Here is a 12,337-nt window from a genome sequence, read left to right on the forward strand (position 1 = left end):
CAGACTTCTGAGACACTAAAGGCTCAGCTAGGAGGCCGGGACTTCCTGATATTTAACCCAAGCAAAGGATGACATACACAACTCAGAGTGGACCCTTGGAATGTGCAGTGCTGGAGGAAGTAGTCTTCCCCTCTTAGGGAAGAGACAAAAAGGAAGGGGATGGCAATGATTCTTAATGGGGTGCAACTTGAAGCTGTGTACTAACAGTATAAAATAGTACTAAGAGCACTAATAGTGTGCTTCTGGAAACTGTATTTCCAAAAGCACGAATCAAAAACAACCTAAGGCTCATCAATAGGGAAAAGACAAGGAAATGGTGGTATACTCATACTATGGGATAGGTTAGAATATAAAAGAGCTTCCCCAACACAGTGGCTGGCAGCCTCATGTTCACATGTAGCCATTAAAGTTAATGAAAATTAAATTAACTTTAAAAATTCAGCTCCTCAGTCACACTAGGCACCTTTCAAGTTTTTGAGGAAAAAGCCATGGTGACTCTAGATCAGAGCAGGCGATCTAGAGCATCTGCTCCATCTCAGAAAGGTCTGCCACAGAACTGCTGGAGCAATGAGGAAGAATGCAGGGTAGCAGTATGCACAAACATGGTCAGTCTGCAAGTCACAGGATGGTGGAAAATCAAGGGCCATAAGAATACATAGAACATAATGCCATGTGTGTAAGTCACCAAACAGTGGCATTTCCAAGACTGTCTACTTGTGACTGTACACACATGAACAGAAGGTTATCCCTAGATAACAGGGTGGGGTGGGATACAGAGCAAGACTTAGAAGGGCCACAACACACATTAGGCTGACCTGTTGACTGTAGTGGTAGCAAGGAGACTCTGGTCCCTACCTGTATTAGCAGAGGTTTATGGTAAGACTGAGGCAACTGTCTCCTGTGAGCTGTCCACTGGGTGAGCTTCTCTTCACCTGTCTGGCCTGCTAGAAGGAAGGTGGCTATAACTATGGAAGCAGACTGAGCAGTGATTGCCCTTAGAGCTGACACCCTGAACCCCAGTGATCAGTCTCCTTCTAAACCTGCCACGTGGGTGACTCTGATGGCTGCCTGGTCCTGTCTCCTGCAGAGGTGAGGTGTATCCTCAACTCCCCACTTAACCAAATTCCCTGCCACCACTGTTCTCACTAGACTGAGCTTCACTGCATCTTGGCTGTGGCTCTTCCATAGAGAGCGTCAGTCCTGAGAGAAGAGCCACGCCACTCCACCAGTCATTCATCTTCATATTCATTCGGGAAGTATGTGCCTGCATGCATGGGCTAGGAGCCATTCTAGGTGCCCATCCCCTGGAACTTCCTGACTCATAGCAGAGAAAATCCATTGAGAAACAAACATATGCATAGTGTGAGGATGGGGCAGGTGCTATGAAGAACACAAAGCACAGAAGGAAGGAGAAAGAGGCTACCCAAGGTTCAAAATCTGAGCAGATTTTACCCTGCTAACTTGTCAGGAGAGATAGGAAACTGAACTCTTAAAATGCTTCAGTGAATTCTGGATTTGGAAATGTTGTAAAAAAAGCTAGCTGGGAGAAAGAGCTCTTAGAAATCATTTCTTTTAAAAAATATTCTGAACTTAATTATCAGAATGGTCCCTGGTGAAACACAAATGAGAAATCTGAAGATAAACTGAGGAATGATTCCAGAGCACAGAGCAAAAATACCCCCAGAAAAAGGCAGTCATTAGTGATAGAGAAGAGACATGGAAGGTAGGCTCAAAGAATCTACTACCCAAATAATAGGAATTCCAGAAAAGAGGTAAAAGTAGAAGAGAAGCAAAATGAGAAAAAATAAAATATTTCCTAAGCTGAAAATAACCCTGGATTTTTCATATTAACAGAGCTCAATGAGCACTGGCCAGGGTTACAAAGGAACACACACTCAGACACAGCCATGCCACTCCTGAGCTCCAGGATAAGGAGGAAAACCTATAACAGCAACACAGCCAATGCTGTTTTGAGTACTCTTCATGTACCAGGTACTATAGTAGGGCACTTCATAAGTATATTTCATCTCATACTCTGAGCAACCAAGAGGATACAATAATATTTCAAGAAGAGGCAGAAAATCTGACTCTGCAGAAGGCTATCAAGATCTTTCTACAAAAACAAAAAAATAAAAAACAAGCTAAGGCAGGTTTCCAAGAAAGGTCTATGTAATCTCCAAGGAACTTGTCATTCTTGTCAATCTGACTATTCTGCAATATAGGAAAGACAGTGGCTTCCTATAAGTTCATTAAAACAATCTGATCTCACAGCTCATAATAGGGTAAATGTGTTTTTTTACTGCATGACAAGTCATCACAAACTTAGTGCCTTGCAAACAAACACCCTAATTCACCTGTAACTCCAGCATTTGGGAGGCTTGAAGCAGCAGGATCACAAGTCTGAGGCCAGTCTGGGCTACATAGTATGACTCTGCCTCAAACCAACAAAATCTCCAGAAAAAGACCAATTCCTACAACTACCAACACAATTAAAATAACCCAGTTAGAAAGCAGCCAAAACCTTATTTTTCTCAAAAAAAGATATGGAAATGGCCAATAAGTACAGAAAAGTTGTTCAACATCAGTCAGTAGTCATTAGGGAAACATAAACCCCAAATTCCATGTGATACCAATTCAAACCCACTGGGCTGTCTACAATCAAAAAAAAAAAAACAGAAAACAGCCAATGTTGGTGAGGATGGGGAAACGAACTCTTATACAATGCTAGTGTGTGGGGAGCAGAGCAGGAGAAACCTATGAAGACATAAGCACAGTTGTACTCAGTATTCTGCAGGCTGAGATTTGGCACAGCCCCAGCTGTAGAAGAGAGAAAGAAGGTGAGATGTAGCTCAGCTGCTTTTCCTAAGTTGTTTAGAAGCATGCAGGTTCTTCTTGTTGCAATGTCACACCTCTTCCCAAGAACTGCTGCTCCACCTCCTTGTTTACCACTGGGTATAAAAGACTCACTGAAGGAGGATGCGAGATTTTTTTGATGAAGGGAGGCTTTTGGATGTGGAGATTTTTTGATGGGGGGGTTGCTGAAGGAAAATGAATTGCTAAAGGGGAATTGCTAAAGCTAAAGAGAGAACATGGGACAGTGCAAGTCTGCACTGAGAACTTTATACATAGGCTTTAGAAAAGCTAAGCTAAAGAAAAGCTAAGAGAAAACATGGGACAGAATGAGTCTAAGGAAAGAGATTTTAAAGCACAGAAAAGAAGATTTTAGAAGTGAGGTTTTAAAGACTAGAAAGAAGAAAGATTTTAGAAGCAAGGTTTAAAAGAACTGTAAAGGAGTAAGGCCTTAAAGAATAAAGATAGAGAAAAGAAGCAATGAGGCTGCTGTGCATCTCCAACCAAGCACCCAGCATACCTGGCCCCAACTTTCTGTCTGTCTATCCTGTGTCCTTTCTGCATCTCCCACTGCCACCAGTTAGGCCCAGTTAGGTTCAGTAGTAACAGGAGTGAGAGAAAGCTCGCTCCACTTAGTGGGATTGTAAAATAGTACAACCACTGTGGAAAGCACTTTGATGACTGGCTTCTAAAAGTCAAGCCATAGAATTACCATATGACTCAGTAATTCCATTCCTAATTTCATGCCCAAAACAACCAGAACTCAAATAGACACTTGACTAACAATGCTTACTGCAACATTATTCAGAATATCCAAAAGACAGAGACAACCCAACGTGACAATCAACAGGTGACTGGATAAACAAAATATGGTATATACTTACAATGGAACAGTACTTGACCATCAAAAGAAATGGACTTCTGATACATGCTACAACATGGACTAATCTTGAAGACATTATGCTAAGTAAAACACGCCTGACACAAAGGATAAATATTGTATAGCTCTACTCACACCAGACATTTAAAACAGGCTGGGCACAGGGGTTGGGTTTGGAGAGTTATTGATTAATGGTTACTGTTTTGGATTAGAGAAAAGTTTTTATTAGAAAAGTAGATAGTGATGATGGCTGCACAATATTGTGAATGTAATTAATGCCAATGAGTTACACACTTCTGATGGTTACAAATTTTTGGTGTATATATTTTGTTAACACCCTTCCACACATATAAACTTATCCCATAGTTTCAGTGGGTCAGAAGTCCAGGCTTAGATGGAACTCACGTGAGTGAAATCAAGGTGATAGAGGTGATAGAAGGGGCTGCTATTTCACTGGGGTGTGAGTCTTTTCCTAAGCTCATTTGTGTTGTTAGCAGAATTGAGTTCCCTAAATTCTTTCTTTCTCTCTCCTTTCTCCCTCCCTCCCTCCCTTCCTTCCTTCCTTCCTTCTCCGTCCCTCCTTCCCTCCCTTCCTCTTTCCCTCCCTGTCTTCCTCCTTCTCCCTCCCTCTCTTTTTCCCTCCCTTCCTTCCTTCCTTCTCTCTCTCTTTCTTTTGTGGCAGTACTGGAGCTTGAACTCAGGGCCTGGGCTTGCTAGGCAGGTGCTCTACCACTTGAGCCACACCCTCAGTTAGGACCCCGTTTTCTTGCTGACTACTGACTGGGGTGGTTGTCAGCTCCTGAAGCCCACCCACCGTCCCTGCCATGTGGTCCTCTCCACAGCATGGCAGTTCACTGGAGAATGTCTCTGCCACTTCAGCTGTTTGGCTTCTTGTTCCTGCATCTGACTTCTAGACTCTGTCTTAAAGGACTGATGTGATTAAGTCTGCCCACCCAGAGAGCCTCACTTTTGGTTAACTTAGGCACCTGATTAGTAACCTTAAGGATATCTGCAAAGTCCCTTTTGCCATGTAATTAACATAGTGGTGGCAACAATATCCCACCATATTTCAGGCTCTGCTCGACTCAATGGGAGAGAGATTTACTAGGTGGTAAGAATTTTGGGGACCATGTTAGAAGTCTCCCTACCACAGCAAAAATATAGGGTTTTTTTAAAGAAAAAAAATAAACTGAATGTTATTATAAGAGAACAATACAACATAGGTCTAGCAAACCTGGAGCTGCAAGAATTAGGGTTTATCAAAGGAGAAGATACCATCCTTTCAACAGATGTGGAAGAATACCAGTAAAATTATTAGCTATTGATTTTAAAAACTCAAGTAGGGGAGGGGTATAGCTCAGTGGTGGGGCTATTGGCTAGCATGCATGAGGCTTTGGGTTTGATTACCAGACTGCCTTTTAAAGAAACGCTAAATAAAACAACTCTCTCCAAGCCCCTTAAAATGAAATGAAAATAGAAGGAAAGATCTTAACACAGTAAAGTATTTTAAAATTAGAAGCTAACAACTCACCAATAGAGGAAAGTTAATAAAAAAAATTGGTGGATTCACACAATAAAATCCTCCATAAGAGCTGGCAGAGTGATTCAGGCAGAAAGAGCGCCTGCCTAGCAAGCATGAGGCCCTGAGTTCAAACCCCACTGCTGCCAAAAAATAAATAAATACTTTGTAACTATAAAAAGAGTATGGACTGACATTAAGAGAAGGTCTGTGATATATTACTAACTGAAATAAGTAGCAGAAGATTATACATAATATATGATCTAATTAAAAAATTTATAACAAATTAAAAATTTAACAGCAAATAAATATAAGCCTACTAAAATTTAGCTAAAGAACATAAAACAGGGGAACACACAGCGGTTACTGATGTACTCGGTGATGGTGGGCTTCCATTTTCTGTTACACAGTTCAGTAATGTTTGAATTTGTTTAACTTTGCATTGTTTATACTAGGAGAATAATAAGTCAACAGCAAGTACCATATAAAATGGTAAAGCACATTATGGGTTCCCACAAGATTTAGGAACAGCCAAACTCTTGATCCCCCCCCATGACCTCACCCTAAGTGTGCTTCTCATCTTGATAAATGTCACCATCACTCATGCAGTTGCTCAGCCCCAAAACCTGGGGGTCACCCTTGCCTTCTCTTTTTTCCTGGCCTTCAGCTTCCAGAACATCAGAAAGCTCGGCAGCTTTTCCTACACACCTTCTCAAGCCCTCACCCCTGGCATGGTCTAAGGTGCTACAGTTTGCCATCGAGCCCTCTCCAACCCTGTGCTATTCCAGTCATTCTCTTTTGGCCAGTATTTGTCCTCTTCTTCAGTTGTGAATTGGGCTAAGTCAGTTAGCTCCTCTCTTGGCAATGGCTTTGAGTGTGTGAACCTAATAGTTCTCCAACATCATGTGCACGAACCTCAAGAGATTTCAAATGTCTTGAAAGACTGGCCTTTTACTTCATAATTGATTTAAATTGAATTTCAAGAGTCTGACCAAAGCCAGTGTGTAGAATACTAAGTAGTCAAATTATTAGTGGATGTTTTGATGTTAAAAATCTCTCTCATGGGGCTATAACTGTGAGCATGCTGAGAAAAATATTCAGAAGGCTCCTCCTCACTCAAGAATGACTTTAACAGAAACGATACAAAATCTTTATGAAAAAAAAACTTACAAAATAAATTACAACCCTAAAAGTATACATATTATGTAAATTGCTCTTTTATAAATCATGAAAAAATATAACCAACTCTAAGAAACTTGCAATGGCATAAACAGGCAGTTAACAGAAAAGAATACATACAAGAATATGTGTTTGAAAAATAAGCTTATCCTCATTTTTGATCACAGCAAAGCTTTATTAGTTTGGTAAAAATGTTAAAGACTGATAAAACCTAGAGGAAATGGGGAAAGGACCAAGAGTTAACATTGTTGGCAGGAATGTAAATGCATCATTTTGAAAGGGCAAATTGACATTATTTGTGAACATTTTAAATACATATATTCTTTGATTCAGCCATTCCGCTTGTAGCATAAAGATGTGCTTGGTGAGAGTCCAATTTTTAATAACATATAAGGTACGTATGTGTAGTGTATATTGGTGTGTATATATACCCATATGTGCATATACATTATCGAGTGTACATGCATACACATTATCAAGTGTGAAAAGAAAAAATTAATAGTTTTAATAGTGGTTTGAGGAATGAGGAATTGGGGATTGGAAAAAGAGATTTTTGTAATATGTAAGTATACATTTATAATAGGAAGACTAGGAAAACTTCAGTAGCATAAGGAAGAAGTTTTAATACCAGTATGAGGCCAGAAGATATAAACTTGGTCTCCTATAGGCAGCAAACTACAAGTCAGTTCTTCACATAATCCTGGAAGCTTCAAAAGAGCACCTTGGGGCTGGGATGTGACTCAAGTAGTTAAGCACTTGCTTAGGAGGCACAAGGCCCTGAGTTCAAACCCCAATACTGCCCCAACAAAGCATCTGGTTTATGGTAAAACAATACATTTTGATTAAACTGTAAAGTGATAAGGAAGCTGGTAGTCTACAAGGGCGGTGTCTGTAATGTGTGTGTGTGTATGCTTGTGCATGTGCATGCACTCACAAAAGTCAAGAGAAGCTGAAACACCCTGGTGTTTCAGCTACTCATGTGTTCAGGGAACCCTAAGCCAATAAATTAGCATAAAGTTCTGATCAGAAACCACTGAAACCCCAAGAGCTCCAGAAAAACAAACACAGATCTTTATGAAGGAACACTTTCATAACCCAAGACTGCACAAGAAAAACCCCACTGAAGATGCACTTAGAAAACACAGAAATATGAACCACACAAGGCAACCACTGGCTGTGAGGGGAGACTCAACCCACACACATCACTTAGCATCCAAAGTAATGAAGGTGACAGAACAATTTTGAAAGGACTAATTTTAAAATTACTAACGGGAGAAAGGCAAGATATTTTAATGAAAGAATGAATGCTATATGCAAGGGACCAGGAGTTTTTAATTACATAAAACCAACTATTAAGATAGGTTTCATGTAAAGTACAACTAAAGAGATTTAGTGAAACATAGAGTTGGAAAAATTACCCAGAAATCAGCCCAAAATATTAACAAGAGCTAAGATTTGTGGAAAAAAGAATATGAAAGTCTAATGTTTAGTGATAAGAATTTTTAAATGAACAGAGTAAGAATTTGGGGAGAGGTAACCTATGAAGAATGGCACTATATAGATTTAAATCCTTGGATTCAAAACAGGACACTATTTCTCAAGTAGAAAAACAGAAAAAATATATACTTAGACACAGCACAGTGAAACTTCAAAACATCAAAGACAAAGAGTTTCTGAAAAAAACATCCAGAGGGCAAATCTACAAAGGAATAAGAATCAAACTGATAGAAGACTTCTTTTTGGCAACAGTGAATGCTAATGGATGATGCAATCATGGCCTCAAAGTACTATGAAAGAAAGACCCATCTATTTAGAATCCTATGTCCAAAATTTCTCTTAAATTCTCATTCAAGAGAACGGCATGATACAGAATTAAAAATACAGAAAGACCAGTGTATTGACCATTTCCTTGCCCCATTGAACTAGAGGATATCCAGAAAAAAGAAAGAGTAACAAGAAAAGGCACCTAGACCTTAAAAAACATGTTGGCAAAAGGAAATGAATACCAACTACTTAATATTCAAGACTACCTTAGAGGGTCTAATTTTAGGGGGTTTAAAGAATGAATGTGGAAGAGAAAGATTAGAAAGCAGTAACATGAAAGACGAGAGTGGAAATCAGAATTAAAATAAATTTAATCTATTACCCACAGTGGTAGTAAATAAACCCAGTGACTTTAGACTTGCTGAGCCATTTTATGTTAAAAATTAAGGATAGGGGCTAGGGATGTTGTTCAGGGTAGAGACCTTGCCTAGCATTTGATCCGCTGTGTTTGACTTCTAGCACTGGGCGGGAAAAAAGTTAGGGATAATGCTGAAAGAACAGAGATAGAATGTGTAACTTCTAAAGTTGTATAGAAGAAGGGGAAATAAAACTTGATCAATTCAGTATAAAGGAGGAGAACAAGGAACAAAGAAAAATCAAGGGAAATAGAAAATGCTATTTAAGGTGGATCAAATATTACAAAAATAAAAATAGGTTAAATTTTACATTCCCAGTTTTAAACCAAAACCAACTATACTTTTTTTTAAGGAGATACAGTAACTTTTGCCATGGCAAACTAACCAGATTAATCCCTACTATCGTAAACAGGAGAGAAAAGGAAAAAAATATTTAAAAAAAAACCTTGTTTTCAGACATTGGACACAAGCTAGAGAGAAAGGAAACAAATATCCTTACATCTGTCCCAGGCCCTTTCTGACCATACCATGTGGAGAGGGGGCCTGGCGCAGAGCAGGGTGAGCTCCCTGGGGTAAGGACAGAGACTGAGGAACTGGGTATGGAGGGGCGCAGGCAGCTGACCTCAGTAGGGCAGAGTATAGAAATGGGCGAAGCTACACGGAGGAAAAGCTCTCTCTTCACAAAACTGGGACAGACTCTGCTATAAAGACTAGACATGGAGGATCTCTGAGAAAGGATGGTTCTGTACTTTGGGATGAGAAATCCAAATAGGTTTGGGGATCTAAAGGAAGAGGGAGCTGGGCTCTTTTTTCTGATTAAAGAAAGAGACACAGCAATACTTCAGAGCAGAAAGCCATGTGCCTTGGATGATGGGCCTGGGACAAGCTCATGGAGCTCCCCAATACCCGAAAATGACACAGAGCAGCAAAATGAAGCCAAGGACTCCAAAAGGGCAAAGGTGTCACCTGACAGAGCTATGTGTGAGGAACTCCGACAGTATCTGTGTGTCCTAGGTGCCTTGCTACCTTTTCCTCTCTGCATGCAGCCCCAGTCCCCTGTGGAGAGCCCCTGGAAGGTGTGATCTCATATGGAGGGAGAAACCACAGGAAGAAGACCTGAGGCACCCTTGCTGTATGCCCAGCTGAATGTGGCTGGAGAAGTAACCCCAGCAGATATTACCCATGGAACTCACAGAATCATATCAAAGGAAAAACCATTGTGTTTGAAGCCATTAGTCTGGGGACAGTTTGTTATGCAGCAATAAATAACTGAGTCCCCTCCCAATTGTAGGTGTAACTTATGGGAAATGGGAGAGAAAGCCAGAATTGAGTATGCATTGCTTTTCAATAGACTAAGACTTGTACTATTCATTAAACATCAATTTTAGAGAAAGAATTATAGTGCTCCTTTTCTAAGTACCTGAATATGTCTGAAATTCATATCCTTTCAATGCCCTACATGCAATGAAAAGATCAGAGCTGACCACTTCTCACTGCTTTGGTAATGGATGTCCACTGTTTTTGCTCCCCTCCTAACTCCTTCTTTGGTAGCAATACTCCATTTTTCCTTTGGCAAACTACCCCCTGCATCTTGTGAGCACCTGAAGGTGCTTCCAGGCAGCGTGCACTCTTACATGGTGTGTACATGTGAGCTGAATAGGTGAGCCAAACTTTCTCTCCCAGAAACCACAGGCAAAGAGTTAGAAACCATTGGCCTAAGTCATTCCCATGACACGAGGGTCCTTGCTACTAAGATCCATGCTTTTTCTTGGACCTTGTACTTTTCCAGGACTTTCCAAAATTCTCCCTTCCATTTTGCTGGTTTCTATTATCTGTCATCAAAGAGCCCTGACTGAACATGATATGCCTGTTAGACAGAAACTCAGTAGAGTCCTTTATACTTTTCAGTGTGGAGGTCACATGGCTGGGCCACATGTTGGCCTGGACACCTGCAATTCTTGCCAAAAAGGTCACTTGAGTAAGGAGCACTGATTAATTTGAGTGGAAGTCTGTCAACAACCCTTTGGAAGAAATCAGACCTTCTGGTCCTCTGCCTCAGGTCCAGGCCACACACTTCCCTCCCTGCCTCTCCAGAGGTCTCAGATCCCCATCTATCAGCAGTTCTCTTGTTCTTTGTAATTCGGACATCAGTTTAGCCTGTGTCTTCTTCTCCTCAAACCCTCCAACAACCCCAAGTACAGGGTTAGGTCTGTCATGGATTCTAATTCCTGCATTATTTGATTGGTCAAATCATTCCAAAGTGTCCCTCCCCCAAGAGTCCCACTTCAAGAGTATATGCTATGACAATCCCACTGGGTGCATGTAGGGTAGAGTTGTTCCTAAGGGCAAACCGAAGTGTGAAGATGCCCCACAGTAGTGGGCACTTGAGTGGGCACAACAGTGGTGACTAGGAATGTCCTGGACTGACCCTGTGGAGCCATGCTCTCAGGTGAGGTAGACCCATCCCCACCCCTGCAGACCCAGGAGAGAGCTTGCTGGGTGCCACTTGTTACCGTTTCTGTAGGACAGTGACAAACTCGTTAAGCCGGTCACGCTCTACCTCGGCAGCCTGCCAGAGGGCCTTGATCTCTGTCACTTGTGCCTGCCAGCCTTTTTGTTCTGGGGAGTCCGAGAACCTGGGATCAGAATGGACAGCAGAGGACAGAGGTTATCTAAAGCTTGAAGACACAGAGGGCAGAGGTCAACTGAATCTTGAAGACACATACTTACTCTGTGATGGCAGGAGGAACTAGGGCACTTAGAGGCTCTTAGAGACAGCAGGGAAGAGGCAAACCTGGCCTGCTGCAGGCCCCAGGCCTCACTTAGCTGCTAGCCACATTGGCACCTGTGTCCATCTAGTCCCTAGGGGGCCTGGAAGCTGCTATAGACCTGGTTTTTAGGGATTTGGGGTGCCCAGGGTACCTCTGTGGCCTTGGGGTACAGATACCTTGCACGGTACCAGGTAGCTCCAGTCTCTGTGTCTTACCAGCCTGTCCTAGTTCTTCTGAATCTCCTGGCTTGGCCCCAAACCCAGCCCACTTTTGTGGAGCCTGGACCCTTGGCTTTGTGACTTGGTTAGTTTTCTCCAGTCCTGACCCAGCCCATCACTGCTTCCCTCGTCACCGGGCCTGCCCACTAGTCCATACCTTGGGCCAGGACAGAAGACGAGCTCTGCCCCACTCCCAAGCCCACAAGTGAGTTCCAGGCTTCTCTCTCCTGTGCCTTCACTTTTCCCTGTGACACCATGGGCAACCATGGGTTTACTCTTCTTTCCATGCTGGGCATAAGGAGGGCTATCAAGGTGGGTAGTGTACCGAGGGCCAGGCTGGTACATGTGAGTCTGAAGGCTGACTCACTTTGTGGCCTTGGGTGGGTCTCTTCCTCTCTCCTGGACCCAGCTGTCCATCTGAACTTTGAGAGGATTGGCTGAGATGGACTCTGAAGACTGCAGACTCCTTTGTGTTCTGACACCTAAAAATGCACTAAGGTCTGCTACTCAAAGTGTGGTCTCAGGAGCAGTGACTTTAGCACTGTCTAGAAGCTTGCTAAAAATGCAGAATTCTGGTCTTCACCAGACTTGCTGAATCAGACTCTGCCTTTTACCTGGTGATCTCTGTGCACACTACAGTTTGGAAAATCCTACACTAATCACCTCCATGATTCTCAAAGGTGAACCAAGGAAAAGCAGGAAGAAGAGGCTGATCTCCTGACTCTGTCCTATTCCCTGAC

At 42.0% G+C, this 12,337-nt stretch overlaps 1 protein-coding gene across 5 annotated transcripts in view; it reads right to left on the reverse strand.

Annotated features, from left to right (window-relative positions):
* Ccdc13 (coiled-coil domain containing 13) overlaps positions 1-12,337 on the reverse strand; it is a 53,127-nt gene that overhangs the window by 5,456 nt on the left and 35,334 nt on the right. For all 5 annotated transcript variants that reach the window (XM_074060087.1, XM_074060086.1, XM_074060088.1 and 2 more), the window contains one exon: positions 11,122-11,244. In XM_074060087.1, coding sequence (XP_073916188.1) covers positions 11,122-11,244 — 123 coding nt within the window. The remainder of the gene's footprint in view (positions 1-11,121; positions 11,245-12,337) is intronic.

The sequence above is a fragment of the Castor canadensis genome, chromosome 17 (genome assembly GCF_047511655.1).
Source record: "Castor canadensis chromosome 17, mCasCan1.hap1v2, whole genome shotgun sequence".
In the NCBI taxonomy this organism is placed as follows: domain Eukaryota; kingdom Metazoa; phylum Chordata; class Mammalia; order Rodentia; family Castoridae; genus Castor; species Castor canadensis.